The 14,996-nt window shown below is 46.7% G+C and overlaps 1 protein-coding gene across 9 annotated transcripts in view; it reads right to left on the bottom strand.

Moving 5' to 3' along the window:
* Window positions 1–4,975: 4,975 nt before the first annotated feature.
* The window catches only part of SRRM1 (serine and arginine repetitive matrix 1), a 17,207-nt gene continuing 7,186 nt past the window's right edge, over window positions 4,976–14,996 (bottom strand). For 4 of the 9 annotated variants that reach the window (XM_052698577.1, XM_052698584.1, XM_052698585.1 and 1 more), the window contains 11 exons: window positions 14,540–14,644; window positions 12,866–13,137; window positions 12,643–12,723; window positions 12,284–12,370; window positions 11,534–11,678; window positions 10,968–11,009; window positions 9,422–9,526; window positions 8,634–9,095; window positions 7,563–7,749; window positions 6,665–6,859; window positions 4,976–5,967 (listed from right to left, as the gene is read on the bottom strand). In XM_052698577.1, coding sequence (XP_052554537.1) covers window positions 5,863–5,967; window positions 6,665–6,859; window positions 7,563–7,749; window positions 8,634–9,095; window positions 9,422–9,526; window positions 10,968–11,009; window positions 11,534–11,678; window positions 12,284–12,370; window positions 12,643–12,723; window positions 12,866–13,137; window positions 14,540–14,644 — 1,786 coding nt within the window. In that variant the 3' untranslated portion in view covers window positions 4,976–5,862. The remainder of the gene's footprint in view (window positions 5,968–6,664; window positions 6,860–7,562; window positions 7,750–8,633; window positions 9,096–9,421; window positions 9,527–10,967; window positions 11,010–11,533; window positions 11,679–12,283; window positions 12,371–12,642; window positions 12,724–12,865; window positions 13,138–14,539; window positions 14,645–14,996) is intronic. The other 5 variants (XM_052698578.1, XM_052698579.1, XM_052698580.1 and 2 more) reach the window with 5 other exon arrangements.

Raw genomic sequence — 14,996 nt, 5'->3', positions numbered from 1 at the left:
GTGAAATAACGCGTTGGGAGCTGTTTGCACAGAGCCCCGGAGCCGGAACAAAGCGCTGCCGGCCCCCCACCTCCGCACGGAGCAGCGGGTCGCTCCCTCCGTGTTATTTTATGCTGCGTTGAGCCTTATTTCCCTCTGGCCGGGCTGCAGCACAGTGTGCCATTGTTTCACTTCTCAGCACTTTGGCCTTTACGCAGCGGTTTTCCATCCTGAGCTTTCCAAGTGGAGGAGGTGGATGTTGGAGCTGGGGCTGGAGCACAGCGCTGTGTGTCTGAGCGTGGGGCAGCACCTTAACCCCCACCCCACACCCCATATCCCCACCCCACACCCCACCCTGGCTCTGGAGCTGCTCGGGTGAGGAAGGAAGGGCACTGAATGAGGCCTGCAAGCACCCGGCTGGCTTTGGCAGGACAATTCTGAGCAGGGGTGGGTGAGGCTGAGCAAGGAACCTGCCCACAGGCACCTATAAAAGAAGGGCAGAAACCACAGCGCCTGGGTGAAAAACACAGCGCCCTCATCCAACACTATTCAAAATCCTGGGCTGAGCTGTAGGCAACACACAGAGCCCCACAGAGGCACAGCAGGAGCAGTGCCCTCTCTGCACAGCCACCAGCTCCCTTCAGCCCTGCATGGGCACAGGGACAGATGTGGGGCTGCACTCATCCCCCACCACCCGGTTCGACTGCTTTGTCGCTCCAGCAGCACTCATTTTTGTCTCATCTCCACGTTGAGCAGTGCTTGCTTCCGAAGCTCCATGCCCACCCCATCCACGTGGAGGCGAGCAGCCGTCTGTCTGTCTGTCTGTGTGTCAGACAGTTGGCGGTTTGCTGCAGCACGCAGCCAGCTGTCCTCAGGCAGCTCATTCTTTGTCGGGGTGAACGCCAAATCTCAGCACCAACTGCAGGCGCCCAGCGAGCAGCTGAGGATGCAGCATCACGCAGCGCTGTGCCCAAAGCCAACACTGCCAGCTTGATGCCAACAGCTCACAGCATCACTGCATGGCGAGTGGGCTCCACCCCACCATTTCTTGCTCTCTCCTCTTCTGCACAGCCTCACATTTGGTGCTGCTCCACTGTGTGTTTCTAGGAAGCGTTCATCAAGAAGTAATTGCAGCTCGGCATCACTTAACGATCACAGAGCTTCCCATGCTTTGCTCTGGTTGTTGGCATATGGGCCTTTCCCCGGGGAGCTGGACGGTAATTAACGCGTTCTGCGTTCAGTGTTTGCACTCACAGCACTGGGAGAACAGATGTGGACAAAGCACGCATTGTCTGCGCTGCGTCGGGTCCCTGCACGGGGTTACAGGAACGCTGCTCTGTGCACAGCTCCCACCTCGCTCCCTTCGGCGCCATTGAAACACTGGGGAAGGGGAATGGCTCTGAGCCTCCCCTGCAGACTGGGGATAGGAGGGACAAAGGGAGCCGAGAGGCCTTGAGGTCCCTTCCAACCCAGCCGAGCTGCAATGCTGTGATCCATCCGTGCTTCCTCCTGGATCTCTGTTCTGGGGCTGCCTGCAGATGGGCGCTCTGATGGCTCTGGTGTGCAGAGGGGGCAGCCCTCCATCCACCACAGGGCACCCATCCAACGACAGCACTGACACCAGGCGCTCTGTAGGTAAACATCGGAGCAAAGCCAGCACCAAACCTTCCTTATCCCCGTGCCAACAAAGTCATTTACTCTTTGCAGACAGGGGATAATCCATCCTCACAAAGGAGAAGAAAAGGCTGACAGGGGATCTGATCAGGCAGGGCTTGGGAGGATGGGGCCGAGACGAGGGGCACTGAGAGCTCCAGATCTCCTCCACCTGCACACCTGGAAGGAACAGCCCCAGCCCTCCCAGAGCTTCTCTGGGTGAAGGCTGCGATGGTGTCAGCACTGCTCTGTCCTGGGGGTGGCACACGGAGCAGGGATCGCATTTCCTCCTCTCTGAGTCACCGTGGAAGGAGCCAGATTTTTCCAAAGGCCTCGAGAAAAGAAAAGGAAATCCATTTGGGGACGAGAAGCAAAGGTCACGCAGCGCTATGAGGACTTAGAGATCGTTTTGTTGATGCAATTATTTGTAGTGCAGCGCTGGCAGCTCTCAACACAGCAGCAGGAATTGCCCCACCTCCCTGACACCCCATAGCGGGCACAGAGCTGAGCGTGAACCCAAAGCCACAGGGATGGGTGAGCAGTGATCCAGCAGGCAGAGAGCTCCAAAGTGCCCACAGCTGAGCCTGCTGCCTGCAGCACACGCTCTGCCTGCTTGAGCTGAAATTCTGGTCGTTCTGAGCAACAGGTATTTGGTTTTGCAATTGTAATCATCACCTCTTTAAGCACGGTGGCTTTTCTGTAGCAGTGCTGTGAGGTTGTGATAACAACGACCGCTTGGAGCCCCAGATTGAGGCGCTTCCACCTCAGGATCCTCCACGTCCACCCCAGGTGACAGCAGTGGGACCCTGAAATTCAAATGACACCACGGTGCCTCGTTAGTAAAAGAAATGTGCATTTTGAGATGACAAACCCAAATCGTCCCCACCTGCCCCTCGTCCTTAAGGGTCAGTGCTCACCTGGGGGCGGCGGATTTGGGGCTCCCTGGCAGCATGGCAAAGCCTTGCTATGTAGGGAAGGTCCACACCATCTGCCTGCCGTTATCCTGCTAATCCAGCCCTGCTGGTGGTGAACGCTTTGCATGGATGGATGCAGTCTGGGGGGAATCACACCACCATGCCCAGCTCCACGCAGTCACCTCTCTCCTGGGTGGCAGCGATGTGGCTGCTTTCCCTCACCATAGAGCAGAGCTGAAGCTGAAAGCCTGTGAGAACAGCATCCTTTATTCCCAGAGCATAAATAATGGAAAGAGTCATTCGTGTGCTTGTAACGGATTAAAAATAAATAAGAAAGAGCTGAGTTTTGTTGTGGGGATGGTGCACTTCATGCACTGTTCTCACCTCGTCCCCTTGCGTAGGTGCAGTGAACGTGCAGAGGCTTTACTAAGCAGTGACAGAGCCACAGTTCTGCCTCATCACAAAAATATCACAGCAGTGACAAAGGTAATTCTTTCACATCAATGCTCAGAAGTGGTGGCACTGCCACAGCATTTCCCTCTGCACTTAAGAGATGTAGCTGTGGATGTAATGAAACACCTCCTTTCTTTCTTTTTCCCCCTCCTCCCATTTCAGTGGTGGATAAAACAAAGCAGGAGAACTTTCTCATCTGCTTCACTACGACTGGTGCTTTAACAGCTATTTATTTCCTTCTCCCAAAGCCGTGCAGGCAAACAACCCCAGCACAAGTTTGAGGGTGAGCACCGTCCTCCTGCAACGTCACTGCCTGGAAATGGAGCCCAGATACAGATTAATGCCTTTCAGATTTCAGATTTCCGTGCATTTTACACAGCAGAAGAGCAGACTCTGCCCTGAACATTGACACAACTGCCTTTGAGAGCAGAACTTCTGTGGCAAAGCATGGGAAGAGCTCCACGCACTCACAGGCAAATCTCCCAGAGCCACACGAATGGAAAAATTCAGTCCTACAGTGGGTTCCTATGGACTTGAAGTTATTGAACACACCTGCTATTGTTTCCTGTGTGTTGACACAACAAATACATCATTTTTTACTATGAACCAGAGATATCAAGCTGTCAGTGACTCATTCCATCCTTACGTTCACTCCCATGGACTGTTAGCTCAATTATTACAATCCAATTAAGCTTGATTATTCTTTTTCTCTGCGCAGCGATAGCTGTTGCAGCAACGTATCCAGCTGCCACTTCAGAAGGGCTGCCTTGACTCACATGTCAATGCACACTATTAAAAGATCCGGAGCAAAAAGGAGCCACATGCTGGGGATGCTGTGATGCTGTTGGTGTCCAGCAGGGTCACCTTGGGAGCTGCAGCAGCATGGCTACAGATAAAAGGCTTGAGGTACAGAGCTAAGGGCTTAAACTGAGACCGAGTGGTAAAAGATCACCGTCAGCGTGACTTTGGATGATGCTTCGTCTGTTAGAGACAATTCATTAAGAGAGGAAGGAATCCAGACAATTCATTAAGAGAGGAAGGAATCCAGTGCCACGAACCAACAGCTCAGCACCGCAGAACTGCAGACACCAACACGGAAGGATATCAGCTCACAGTGATTCTGTGCTAAAAGTATCTACACAGCAGCACTGCAAACAGTGAGAAATGGTGCCTTCACTCAGAAGGGAAGGCCTGCTGCCCCTCGACAAGGATTTGGATGCAATATGGGGTCTGCTTGAGTAGGAAGGAAAGTATTCAGCTAAATTCCATTCAGAAATTAAACACTCCTCGAAAAGCATATTGAATTGCTGCTTTCAAACTTCAATTATTCCTTATGGATGGACATTCAGAAGAAAAAAAGAAGGGGAGACCCCTAAGAACAGAACCTCCAAAGGCAAAAGAAGTGCATTCACATAAAACACCGCAGGGGCTGCAGTGTCACAGCACCAAACGTCACCCACGTGTTGGTCAGGTGTTTCCTCCAGAAAGTTCTTCAGTTCATTGCTCACACACAACAACAGGTGGCAGCTGTGACAACGCTGCAGTGCTGATGAACTGTGGTTACAAGCACTCCAGCATTCCACGTTCACTTGGGCTAATAAACAAAACGTGCTGTGTGTGAGGAAATGCAGCAAGCAGCAGCTTTTAAAGACAGCCCTTCCATTGGGCACCTGCAGAACATCAGCTTTGCTTAAAGATCCCACACCACGTCAGATAAAGACTAATTAGGTACCTACACTTAATTATGCACACCAAGAGGTAGGACTGGTTCCCAAACCAGGCTGCAGCCCTCTTTCCTGAGCGGCTTCAGACTCCAGAACTGATTTGGCTTCTGAACCAGAACTTGAAGTTAAAGGAATGGACAGCAATGACCTCCCAGCCACCAGGATTCCTTAGATCAGGCCTTATCTGTGTTCTCATTCACCCTGTACAAAAGAAAGCTGCTCAGCCAAGCGTTCGTATAAAAATAGGCGAGGTCTCTTTAAATTTAGAAATTTATTTTGTTTAATCCACAAGCTTTATATAGCTTTAGTTAAAAAAACAAAAACAAAAAAACAGTGAAAACATGACAATATCCAAAGTTCAGGTTCCTCACACTTCCAAAGAGCACATCTCTGAAAGTGGCTCACACCGTTCAGAGGAACCCTAACGAGACAAGATCTATGAATGGGGCAACGACATCTCACAAACAGAATTTGGGTAACTGAAGGGATTGTTCTGGGACTGCTGATCATGGAAACTGCCCTTTAAAAAAATAAACAAAACAAAAATACAAATGAAATTCCAGTGTTCCAAATCAACATGTTACATCAATATAAACCCACAGTGTCCTGGTAAACAACATGCTTTCATTTATGTACCACTCTAAATTGCTATTCTTGATTTGCTTTAATGGAGACTGTACAGGCAACTGTAGAAAGCATTAAAATATACGTACTTCCTTGGTAATTCTGCAGTGGTTTTACTTCTGGGCAGGCTTACAAACCACAAAGGTTAGTAGCATAATGTGAGTGGATACAAAAGAAGTCAAATGAGACCCTCACAAATTATTCTAAAAGGCTCTGTTGAATTTCAAAGAAACCAGGGAGCTGATGGTCATGTTGAAAACCTTCAAAACAAACCCCTACTGCTTCTAAGAAGTCTTGCTCTAAAGGAAATTATGTTGACTGTCAATGAAAGAATGTCACTAGTACACTGTGGACACCTTTTGCAATGTAAATCCATGCCCTTTGTACATGGTGAACCTCAACCTAGCAATTATTACAACAAATGTTATATTCTAAAGCTCAAACACATTTAGCAATTTGAAATTGAATTCTGAGTACAAACCAAATAAAATGTACATTATATCAAAGGATTCGGCCTACGATGGGGGGGACACCTGTGCCTTCCTCATCGACCTCAGCGCCTTCTCTCGCAGGTGCTTTTCTAGATCATCAAGGTTGTCCTCTGGTTCACTTTCTGTCTCCTTGAAACAAAGAGAAAGCATTTCTTCACAAACTGGAAGCTGAGCTGGAGGGCTGCAGCCCAAGCAGCGTAAAGCATCAAGTAAAATCATAGAATCAGAGAATCACCAAGGTTGGAAAAGACCTCAAAGCTCCCCCAGTCCAACCGTTCACATGTTCCCAACAGCTCCCACTGAACCACGTCCCTCAACACAACATCCAGCCTTTCCTTGAACACCCCCAGGTTCAGTGACTCCACCACCTCCCTGGGCATCCATTCCACTGCCTGACCACCCTTTCTGAGAAGTAATACTTCCTCATGTCCAGCCTGAATCTCCCCTGCCGTAGCTTGAAACCATTCCCTCTGCTCCTATCACTGATGACACGAGAGCAGAAGCCGACCCCCAGCTCCCTCCAACCTCCCTTCAGGCAGTCATAGAGAGCAATGAGGTCTCCCCTGAGCCTCCTCTTCTCCAGGCTGAACATTCCCAGCTCCTTCAGCCTCTCCTCATCAGCCCTGTGTTCCAGACCCCTCACCAGCTTTGTTGCCCTCCTGTGAACACATTCCAGGGCCTCAATATCTTTCTTGCAGTGAGGGGCCCAATCACACTGTGTTTCTGAAATAGGATTGCTGCCTGCTCTCAAGAGCACTGTGGACATTCAGATCTATTTTCCTACACCAGGCTCTGAAACATTACATCATAAGAACCAAACTCGTACCTTTTTGGGTTCTGTCTCTGCTTCCTGCTCTTCCTGTGCTGAGGTGGTATCTGCTGCAGCCACAGCAGCAGCTGCTGCAGCCACTGCAGCCTTTTCCTTCTTATGCTTTTTGTGTTTCTTGTGCTTTTTATCCTTTTTATGCTTCTTATCCTTCTTTTTCTTCTTCTTTTTTCCGCCCCCTTCTTGATCTGAATTCTGCAATAAACAATCCAACAGATACGACTCATTCCCAAGAACCCTGAACTCTGGTAAAAGAAACCCACAGCCACCCCAGGCAATTCAGATGGGCCGTGCAACTTCTGACACTGAGGGAAACGGAGTGCCTCCAGAATGGGACCCTCCCACTGCTAATGGAACAACAGCAGCACTGAGCAGCAGATCTGCAGCACGTGGCCACGCTGTGGCTGAACACAGAACGTAACAGCAGGCCGACCTGATGCACGTGTGGCAGTGATGACACACCGACCTCTTCAGATATGAATACTAGAGGTGAAATCTAACTCCCTAAAACAAAGGGAATGAAATGAGGTCCCTAGGAAGCACATTCATAGAACAGGTAAGTAGGCCAAATTATCTTCTTCCTATTATGAACAGCTGGCAAATAAGGCTGCTGAGTACAAGTAATATCACTTCGCTTCGTAGGCCGTTAAGCTCCCTACAAGTGGAGCATACTTATTAAATAACACCAGCAACCTCAGGAAATGAGAAAAAGTGTTTTGTTTCAGAAGTTAAAATGTACATAAAGGCACTTCCCTCACTCTCAGAGAAGTCAGAGCTTGAAACATGCCTTACAAATATTTAATTTTGTAACTATGGAAAGTCTCCCCAAGGTTACTCAGTTCAGCAACCGAGCCTCTACAAAAACAACGCCACGTAACCCCAGAGAACAAACCAATACCCTCGCAGGAGATGGGCTCTGAGTTGGACTTTTAGTCTTTTTTGCAGGTGACCAGTTGGCAGAAGGGGAACGAGAGCGAGCAGGAGATGGAGGCCCTTGGTGCTTTTTTGGAGCTGGCTCAGGCGATCCCGACGCAGACCGTGATGACGACACCCGCCTGGCAGATCGTGGACTTGGGGTGGAAGCCCTTGGAAACAGAAAAGCTACACTTAGATTCTAGCATTAGAGATATAAGAGATGAAAGAGGAGAAAAAAATGTCACAAGTCGAATGAATGAATGTGTTTGTAAATTCATTAAGCAGCCTCTTAAAAAAACAATAGTTACTGTGCTGGCATATATCACAAAGAGCAAAATGATCTTACATCAGTGTGCATCTGTAATGCAAAAGGATATTGCAATTTGATAGCGTGTTAAGCAGTGAGACTATTGTTGGTCAGGAGTAATTGCTCCCTTCTTTCCTGATATGATTAATTTATAACTCTATTAAAACTCAAGAGAACAGCAACACTACTTCACCATCCAGTAAGGAAAGAGTGCAAACGTTCAGCTACAATTTTTCATCCTGAAGGAGTAAAGCAAACACATGCTTCTGACAATCTGCTCACAAAAGCAGCAATCGCACTGCAGACAACTGCTAACATGAGGTATTTTTATGTCTTGCACAATCAGGTGGGAAATTATTTACGAATGATAAGAAGTAGCAGTTCCCTTCTGCAGTTAGCTTTAAAATAAGACAAAGTTCATTTTGCTTTAAGCAAAACTAGGAACAAAACTTCTAAGTTTTGGTCTGCTTGCTCCCAGTGCTTTTCAACTATTAGCAGAACCCTCCAACTCTACAGCCTCTTCAATGCCTCTCCTCATGCTGCACTTCAGATTAAAAGCACCTACTGAATAAACCTCAGAAAAATCCACTCAGGATTCAGCAGTACAAAAGCTGAAGCTGAGGAGCGCCTCCAGCACTTGAGCAACCTGAAGATACATGGAGCCATTGCTCACGTGATGCCCTAACTGCTGTCATCGCATTACTTAAGAATCCAAACACCAACAAGAAATAAGATGGATTTTTTTACTTTGTCTTCTTCGGTTCTGGTGTTCTCGACACCCTCCTGATAGGTCTGGTGCTTGGAGATGGAGACTGTCTTCTCTGGGGCGATGCTGACGCTCCCCTTCGCAGCGGCGGCGGGCTTGAAGAGGTATGAGAAGCTCTAGGCCTTGGTGAAGGTGAATGCCTTTTGTTTTGTGGTGGAGAACGTGTTTCTCTATTGGACCTACTGGAAGGAGAACCCTTCCGGTGCTTGGAAGATATCGATGGCGAGCGCCTCTTAGCAGCTGGAGAGCTCCTCTGTTTTGGGGGTGGTGAATGGGAGACTCTGCGCTTTGACTGCGGAGAAGGCGACGCTCGTCGTTTGGGTGGAGGAGGAGGAGAAGCTGTTCTTCTCTTTGGAGGTGGAGAAGGAGAATATCGCCTTTGTATCGGGGGGGAGTACCTCCGGGGGGAGGGCGAGCGCCTGCGTGGGGGTGGTGATGGAGACCTGCAAAGGAAATAATTGCTTAGGTACCAGGCAGGGGTGGGAATTGCTTACAAGTGTCATTCAGTATGCATAAAAAGGGAAAAATTCCAGGAATGTTCCTCTAAACTTAAGTTAGCACTTTGTTCAATAGCAAGCTTCGTGGAACAGTTTGATATTCAGTACCTCATACAGCAATCAAAGCAGACCACGTAACTACCTTAGAAAATCTTAACAGCAAAACTACACCTCCCTCAGCAAAGAGAGGTTTCCAACAGCACTGCACTTCTTTTTACAGGTCACAGCTGGAAGCCAACAAACCCCAAACGACCAAAACCAGAACACAGTACCTTCGGCGGGGCAAGGAGGGCGAGCGCCGTCGCCTGGGAGGGGGGGGTGGGGAAGGAGAACGCCGTCGCCGGGCAGGTGGGGGGGATGGGCTCCTCCTCCTCCTACTGGAGAAATAAAGGGATTACTCAGAAAAGCTGCAACCGAGCCATGAGGCGATTCCTCTCGTTCCACTATATAATGTCATCTCATTTGTGTGCTTTTAATTTCATTAGAACTGCTACTGAGGGGATAAAAGGAGAGATCACTGATGAGCCAGACCAGCTAACAGCTCTGTCATCACACAGTGATGCTAGGTGTACAGTGCGGAAGGAGCTCAGAATGTTTCTGTCCTGCTACAGTTGGACACTTCCAGCCAGCAGCAGCCTGAATCATAGGATGGGCAGGGTTGGAAGGGACCTCAAGGATCACGAAGCTCCAACCTCACCCATCACACACAGGGCCACCAACCTCCACATTTAACACCAGCCCAGGCTGCCCAGGGCCCCATCCAACCCGGCCTTGAACACCTCCAGGGATGGACGGGGCATCACAGCCTCTCTGGGCAGCTGTTCCAGCCCCTCACTGCTCTCATAGCACAGAACTTCCCCCTGACATCCAACCTCAATCTGCCCTCCCTCAATTCAAACCATTTCCCCTTGCCCTGCTGTTATCTCCCCTTTCCAAGAGCTGATTTCCCCTCCTGTTTTAAGCTCCTTTTAGATACTAGAAGGAAGTACTGAGGCTGGATTGCTGTGAACAGCATGAAACTTCGTTCTTGGAAACAGCTCTCATCTATGGATCTGAAATCCATAGAGATGCTAAGATCAATCTCTCAATCTAAGATCTTGAGATGCTAAGAGCAATCACAGTGGCTGCTAAATTGCAGATATTTGGCTTTAAGTTACACAGAAAATGAGTCATTTTCTGCTCTCCAAGATAAGGTTTAATACAAAATAAAACTTCTGGAGAAATGGGAATAAACTGTGCACTTCCATGGCATTAATAAATGGGAGAAAACTGGTATTCTGTAAGGAAAAAAGGTTCGTTCTCAAAAGCAAATAGATAAAACAAAATGATGAAGTATAAAATGAGTGTGATAAAGAATTAAAGGGCTCATTAAAGAAACTAAAAGTTTACTCCAAACACCCTGGTTGTTGTTCTACAAGGCCATTACTTACAACTTCTATAGGTAAGGCTTTGCTTCAAAGCAACATTCTTTAATGATCTGGGAAAACAGCAGTGTCTAAGTGTCAGGGTTGCGCTAATTAAATGTGTTTAAGTATTCATATGATAGGCAATAGGCAAATTTAGGCACACTGCAAGATAGTTTCAAGTCTTTGAATTCTATTTTACACAGCAATGTTTCTTTTGTTCTTGGAATTTTTTTCCCCCCATTAGTGAAATGTTCCAATACCCAAAGGGTTATGGGACAGATGAGCCTGAATTTCCTTCATGTTGGTACTGTGAGTGTGTGCAAATTCAAATGAAAGAAGTATCCATAACAAAAAAAGAGCCAAATGATTTTCCATATGTAAATCCTGTTAAAGAGATGAATTTCTAACCAACCTTTTCATCACTGGTGATTGCCACCTCTTTTCCATCTGCATCCTGACAGCAGTGGAAGAAAAACAAAACAAAGAAAAAAAATAATCTAACTGCCCAATATTTGAGGCAGAAATGAACACGTTCCAACCACCACAGATTAATTCTCAGCAAGAGAATACAATTGTGGAACAAGGGTCCATCTAAGCAGGCATCCCTCACATGACATGCACTACTACATGCTTCAAGGACAGAGAACAAAAAGCAGCCTGTATTAAAGCCCAACTTACCTCAGTGATAGCAAAGGTGGCCAGTTTTAAGAGAATTACATCAATATTTTAGTTCACACTAGGGGCTTTACAGTATTACATCTCAAATCACAAACACTAAAGAGAAAGCTTGCTGTATGACCAGCACTGGGACCCTGCTTTTCTTCTTTAAGTTATTTTGGAGAAAACAAACCATTATCTGCTCACACAGTTCTGTGCTGAGGGCACAATTCAGTTCTTTTGGGGAAGTGCTGACAAATAAACACGTGAACTGACAGCTATCAAAGAAAAGGGGCTGTGCTCATAGTTAGAAGCTGTTACCGAGGGGAAGGCTCCTTCTGTCGTTTCCGTGGGGATGGAGATGGGCTGCGTGAGTGGGAATGGCGGCGGCGCCGACCGACCTCCCCGTTCTTCACGTTGGATCTCTTGGGTCTTTCCTCTTCAGATGAAGATGAGGAGCCAGAATCTATGAATGGAGAAGAGTTACCCCCTGGAAAACAATTCTTCTGACTGCTGCAAAGGTACTGCTATGGTTATAATGCTGTGTAAATGACTAACCCTCCACTCCCACTAAACAAAGCTTCAGTTAACAACAAGTGTTCATTTGTAGCTGATAAACCCATCAGAGCTGGGTAACAACAACTGCAGAAACTAACTCTACACCTAAAAATTCACTAGTCAGGTCGTTTTAAAAACAATCTGCTGTGATGCATAAAAGCATTATGTGCACAGAAACCTACATTAAGTCAGGAGTCCAAGTTTTAGGAAATAACCTGCAGTAAGAGACTAAGGAAGTCATGGGAAACATTTGTGTGTGACAGGAAGAGTTTAAAAGTGAAGCTTTCAAAGATGCTTAACAGGAGACATGTCACAACCTCTAAGAATTAAGCCTTATTTAATGAAAGTAGCATGAGCAATAATTAAAGTTACTCCACTATGAGTAGGTAAATATGCAGCTAAGTTTGCAACAGCACTGCACACAGCAAAATCATTTTAAAATGAACATTTGAACCGAATGATAACTCCTGCAGGAGCTTTAATCCAGGCTTAGGAAATGCAGGTTATCCATACCAGATGAAGACTGTTGATTTTGCCTTCTGTACTGACGTCTCTGTTGCACAGAATCTGCTGCAGCCATTTTACCTCCCTTATCTTCTTCTGAAAAGATACAGATAGAATATTTAAATTGAAAATGAATTTTGCCTTATTCAGACAGAAGTAATGCCAGTTGATAGTTTGTCAGGCATGCTTTGTTTTTTCCAGGAAAGCTCAGATGGAAGATTTGAGGCAGTGTCAATGATCATTTTATGCTTCTGAAAACTTTATTTCAATGCCAGCTTACCAACAGCACTCAGCACTTTACTACCTTCTATTGCTACACTTCTTAGACCAAAAACCCCAACTGAGATGCTGACAAGTGAGAACCGTACCTGACTCAGACAGCTCAGCCTTCCTTGGTTTTGGTGCTGGTGAAGGAGATTCTCTTTTTTCAGTACTCTTATGCTTGGGTGCTAAAGGAAAACCAAACAAGTTGCTTCAATTTGTTTGTTTCTTAAACCCATGCGTGCTTTTCTGCTCAAACAAGCTGCAGATGTCACCTTCGAGCAGGCAGAAGCACAAAGACAAAGCAGCTGAAAGAAACTCATTTCTCACCTGACGCCCTGCCAGGTGAAACAGAGCCACGGCTTTTCCTTGCACGATTTGACTGCTGGGGTGTTGGAGATCTGCGTGGTTTGGGAGGTGGACTTGGTGGTGGGGAAGGTCTGTGCCTCCGCCTCGGGGGGCTGGCAGAAGGAGACAGCCGCCGTGTTTTACGAGGAGGGCTGGACACAGGCCTTTTAGGTGGTTTCTTTGGTGGAGATCGGGAACGTGAGGAGGAGGAGGAAGAGCTACTGCCAGATAAAGATGCTGATGAGCGTCTCCTCCTGTAAATCAGAGGCAATGTTAGACCTGGCCCAGGAAGATGCTTGAGCACGAACACAGAACTGAATTTGTTCACAAGCACACAGAGAGCCACATACAGCAGCACTTCCAAAACATGGCCAACAGCCTCCAGCACTTGGTTTGTAGAAGAGATTAACACCCAACCTTTCCATTATTTTTAAACTACAGTGAGTAAAATAAATAAAAACTGGTTAGTGTTACCTTCACTTGCTTTCTGCCAATCTACAGGCTACAACTAAGCTTTTCTCCTGGGAGTAATTAGTTTCCTTTGGGCTCTCTAACTTCTGGATGGTTAAGAGGATTCTCCATGTTAGCACATGTAATCACCTTTCAAACAGATCTATTTCAGAGTTTAGTGTGCAAGTATGCTCAGAGGTTTCTATACCAGGAGGCAAAAATTTCAGACAATTCTGAACCTGCTTATTCATCCTTAAGTTTTAGTCTTTCATCTTTACTTTGTCATTTTAAAAAGACAGGGCCTCTAGAATTCTGCGGCAAAATTTGTGGCAAGTTCTGTTGCAACTTTGTACCTGCAGAATCCACCTTTGGCTGCAGAATTCCTGAGAACCTGGAAAAAAGAAACCCTACCTTGAGTGAGACAAACACTTACTGAAAGGGAGCTCTTGTACATCTTGCAAGATACATGCTTGATACTTCCCACAGTCTTTTTGCAATAACTGTGCACAATGAACATCTTTACAAAGTCAAAAAGGTGCTTATCCCTTGTTTGAAAAAAGGAAGAACTGTTCCTTCTTTAGAAAGGAAGAACTGTTGTGCACAGGAAGCATCGCCTCAGTTCTCTTCCTATGAAGAGGACAGGAATTTATTCTATTCCTACGAAGCCAAATCCCTGTTTTGACGTTGCACTGAGCACATAATTCTCCACAATGCAACTCAGAGCCTTCCTACCAGAATAGCTGCTCAAGGATCAAAAATACAGCCTTCAACACTAACGAGGAGACCTCACAGAGTTCTTATTTTTAATCAGAACATAAAGAAATACATTTCAAGTCCAAGTTTAATTTTTAACTTAACTTTAGGTAATGGAACGGTGAGTCATAATTAAAAAAAATCCCAACAAATATAATCCAGGGCTTGTTCTAACATTTATCTCCAAGGGGAAATAAAAACAGCCAAATGATGCCTCATCTGCCTAAGGGGGGAGCTATCCAGAGCCATTTCAAGGCCTACAGTTGCCACTTCTTCAAACTGTCATGGTTCTTCCAGCCGTCCCCAAAACACTTACAGAACATGACATGGCAGTTCCTACATCATTCAAATCACACATTACTGGCAGAGCTGAGAAAGATAAACAAGACAGTTCTGGTAAACCTCATTCACCAAAACTAACTAAAAAAAAAAAGAAGGAAAGGGAAATCGTACCGCCTCACTGGTGATCTGCTTCTTCTGTGCCTGGGTGGGGGAGGCATTCGCCTTGGAGGAGTCCTCCTCCTCGGGGACGGCCGTCGTCTCGGGCTTGGTCGCCTTCTAGGGGAGAAAGACCTGTCACAATCATAAGCCCCAATGAAAAGCAACCACCTAGTTTGCAGACTTGAGGAATGCTTTTCCTCTGGGAATTGAGACGTTGCTTTTCTCCAACTGCCAACTTAAAGTAGCGTTTAAATTACGACGCCAAGTGCTGCATCCAGCCACCATCGGTGGTTTTACGTTTGCAGACACCTTCTAAGAGTGAAGAGGGGAAAAAAGTAAGGAGGAGGGGGAGGAATTTGCAAAATCTTCACTATCAGACCTAAAAGGTGGCTACATAACTCTCACTGTCACCATTAGTCTCTGCAACCCCTTTCTCATGAACTAACATGAGGACAACAGCTCCCCACAA

The sequence above is a fragment of the Tympanuchus pallidicinctus genome, unplaced genomic scaffold (genome assembly GCF_026119805.1).
Source record: "Tympanuchus pallidicinctus isolate F22 unplaced genomic scaffold, pur_lepc_1.0 scaffold33, whole genome shotgun sequence".
NCBI lineage: Eukaryota > Metazoa > Chordata > Aves > Galliformes > Phasianidae > Tympanuchus > Tympanuchus pallidicinctus.
This window is presented reverse-complemented; position numbering and strand designations above follow the sequence as displayed.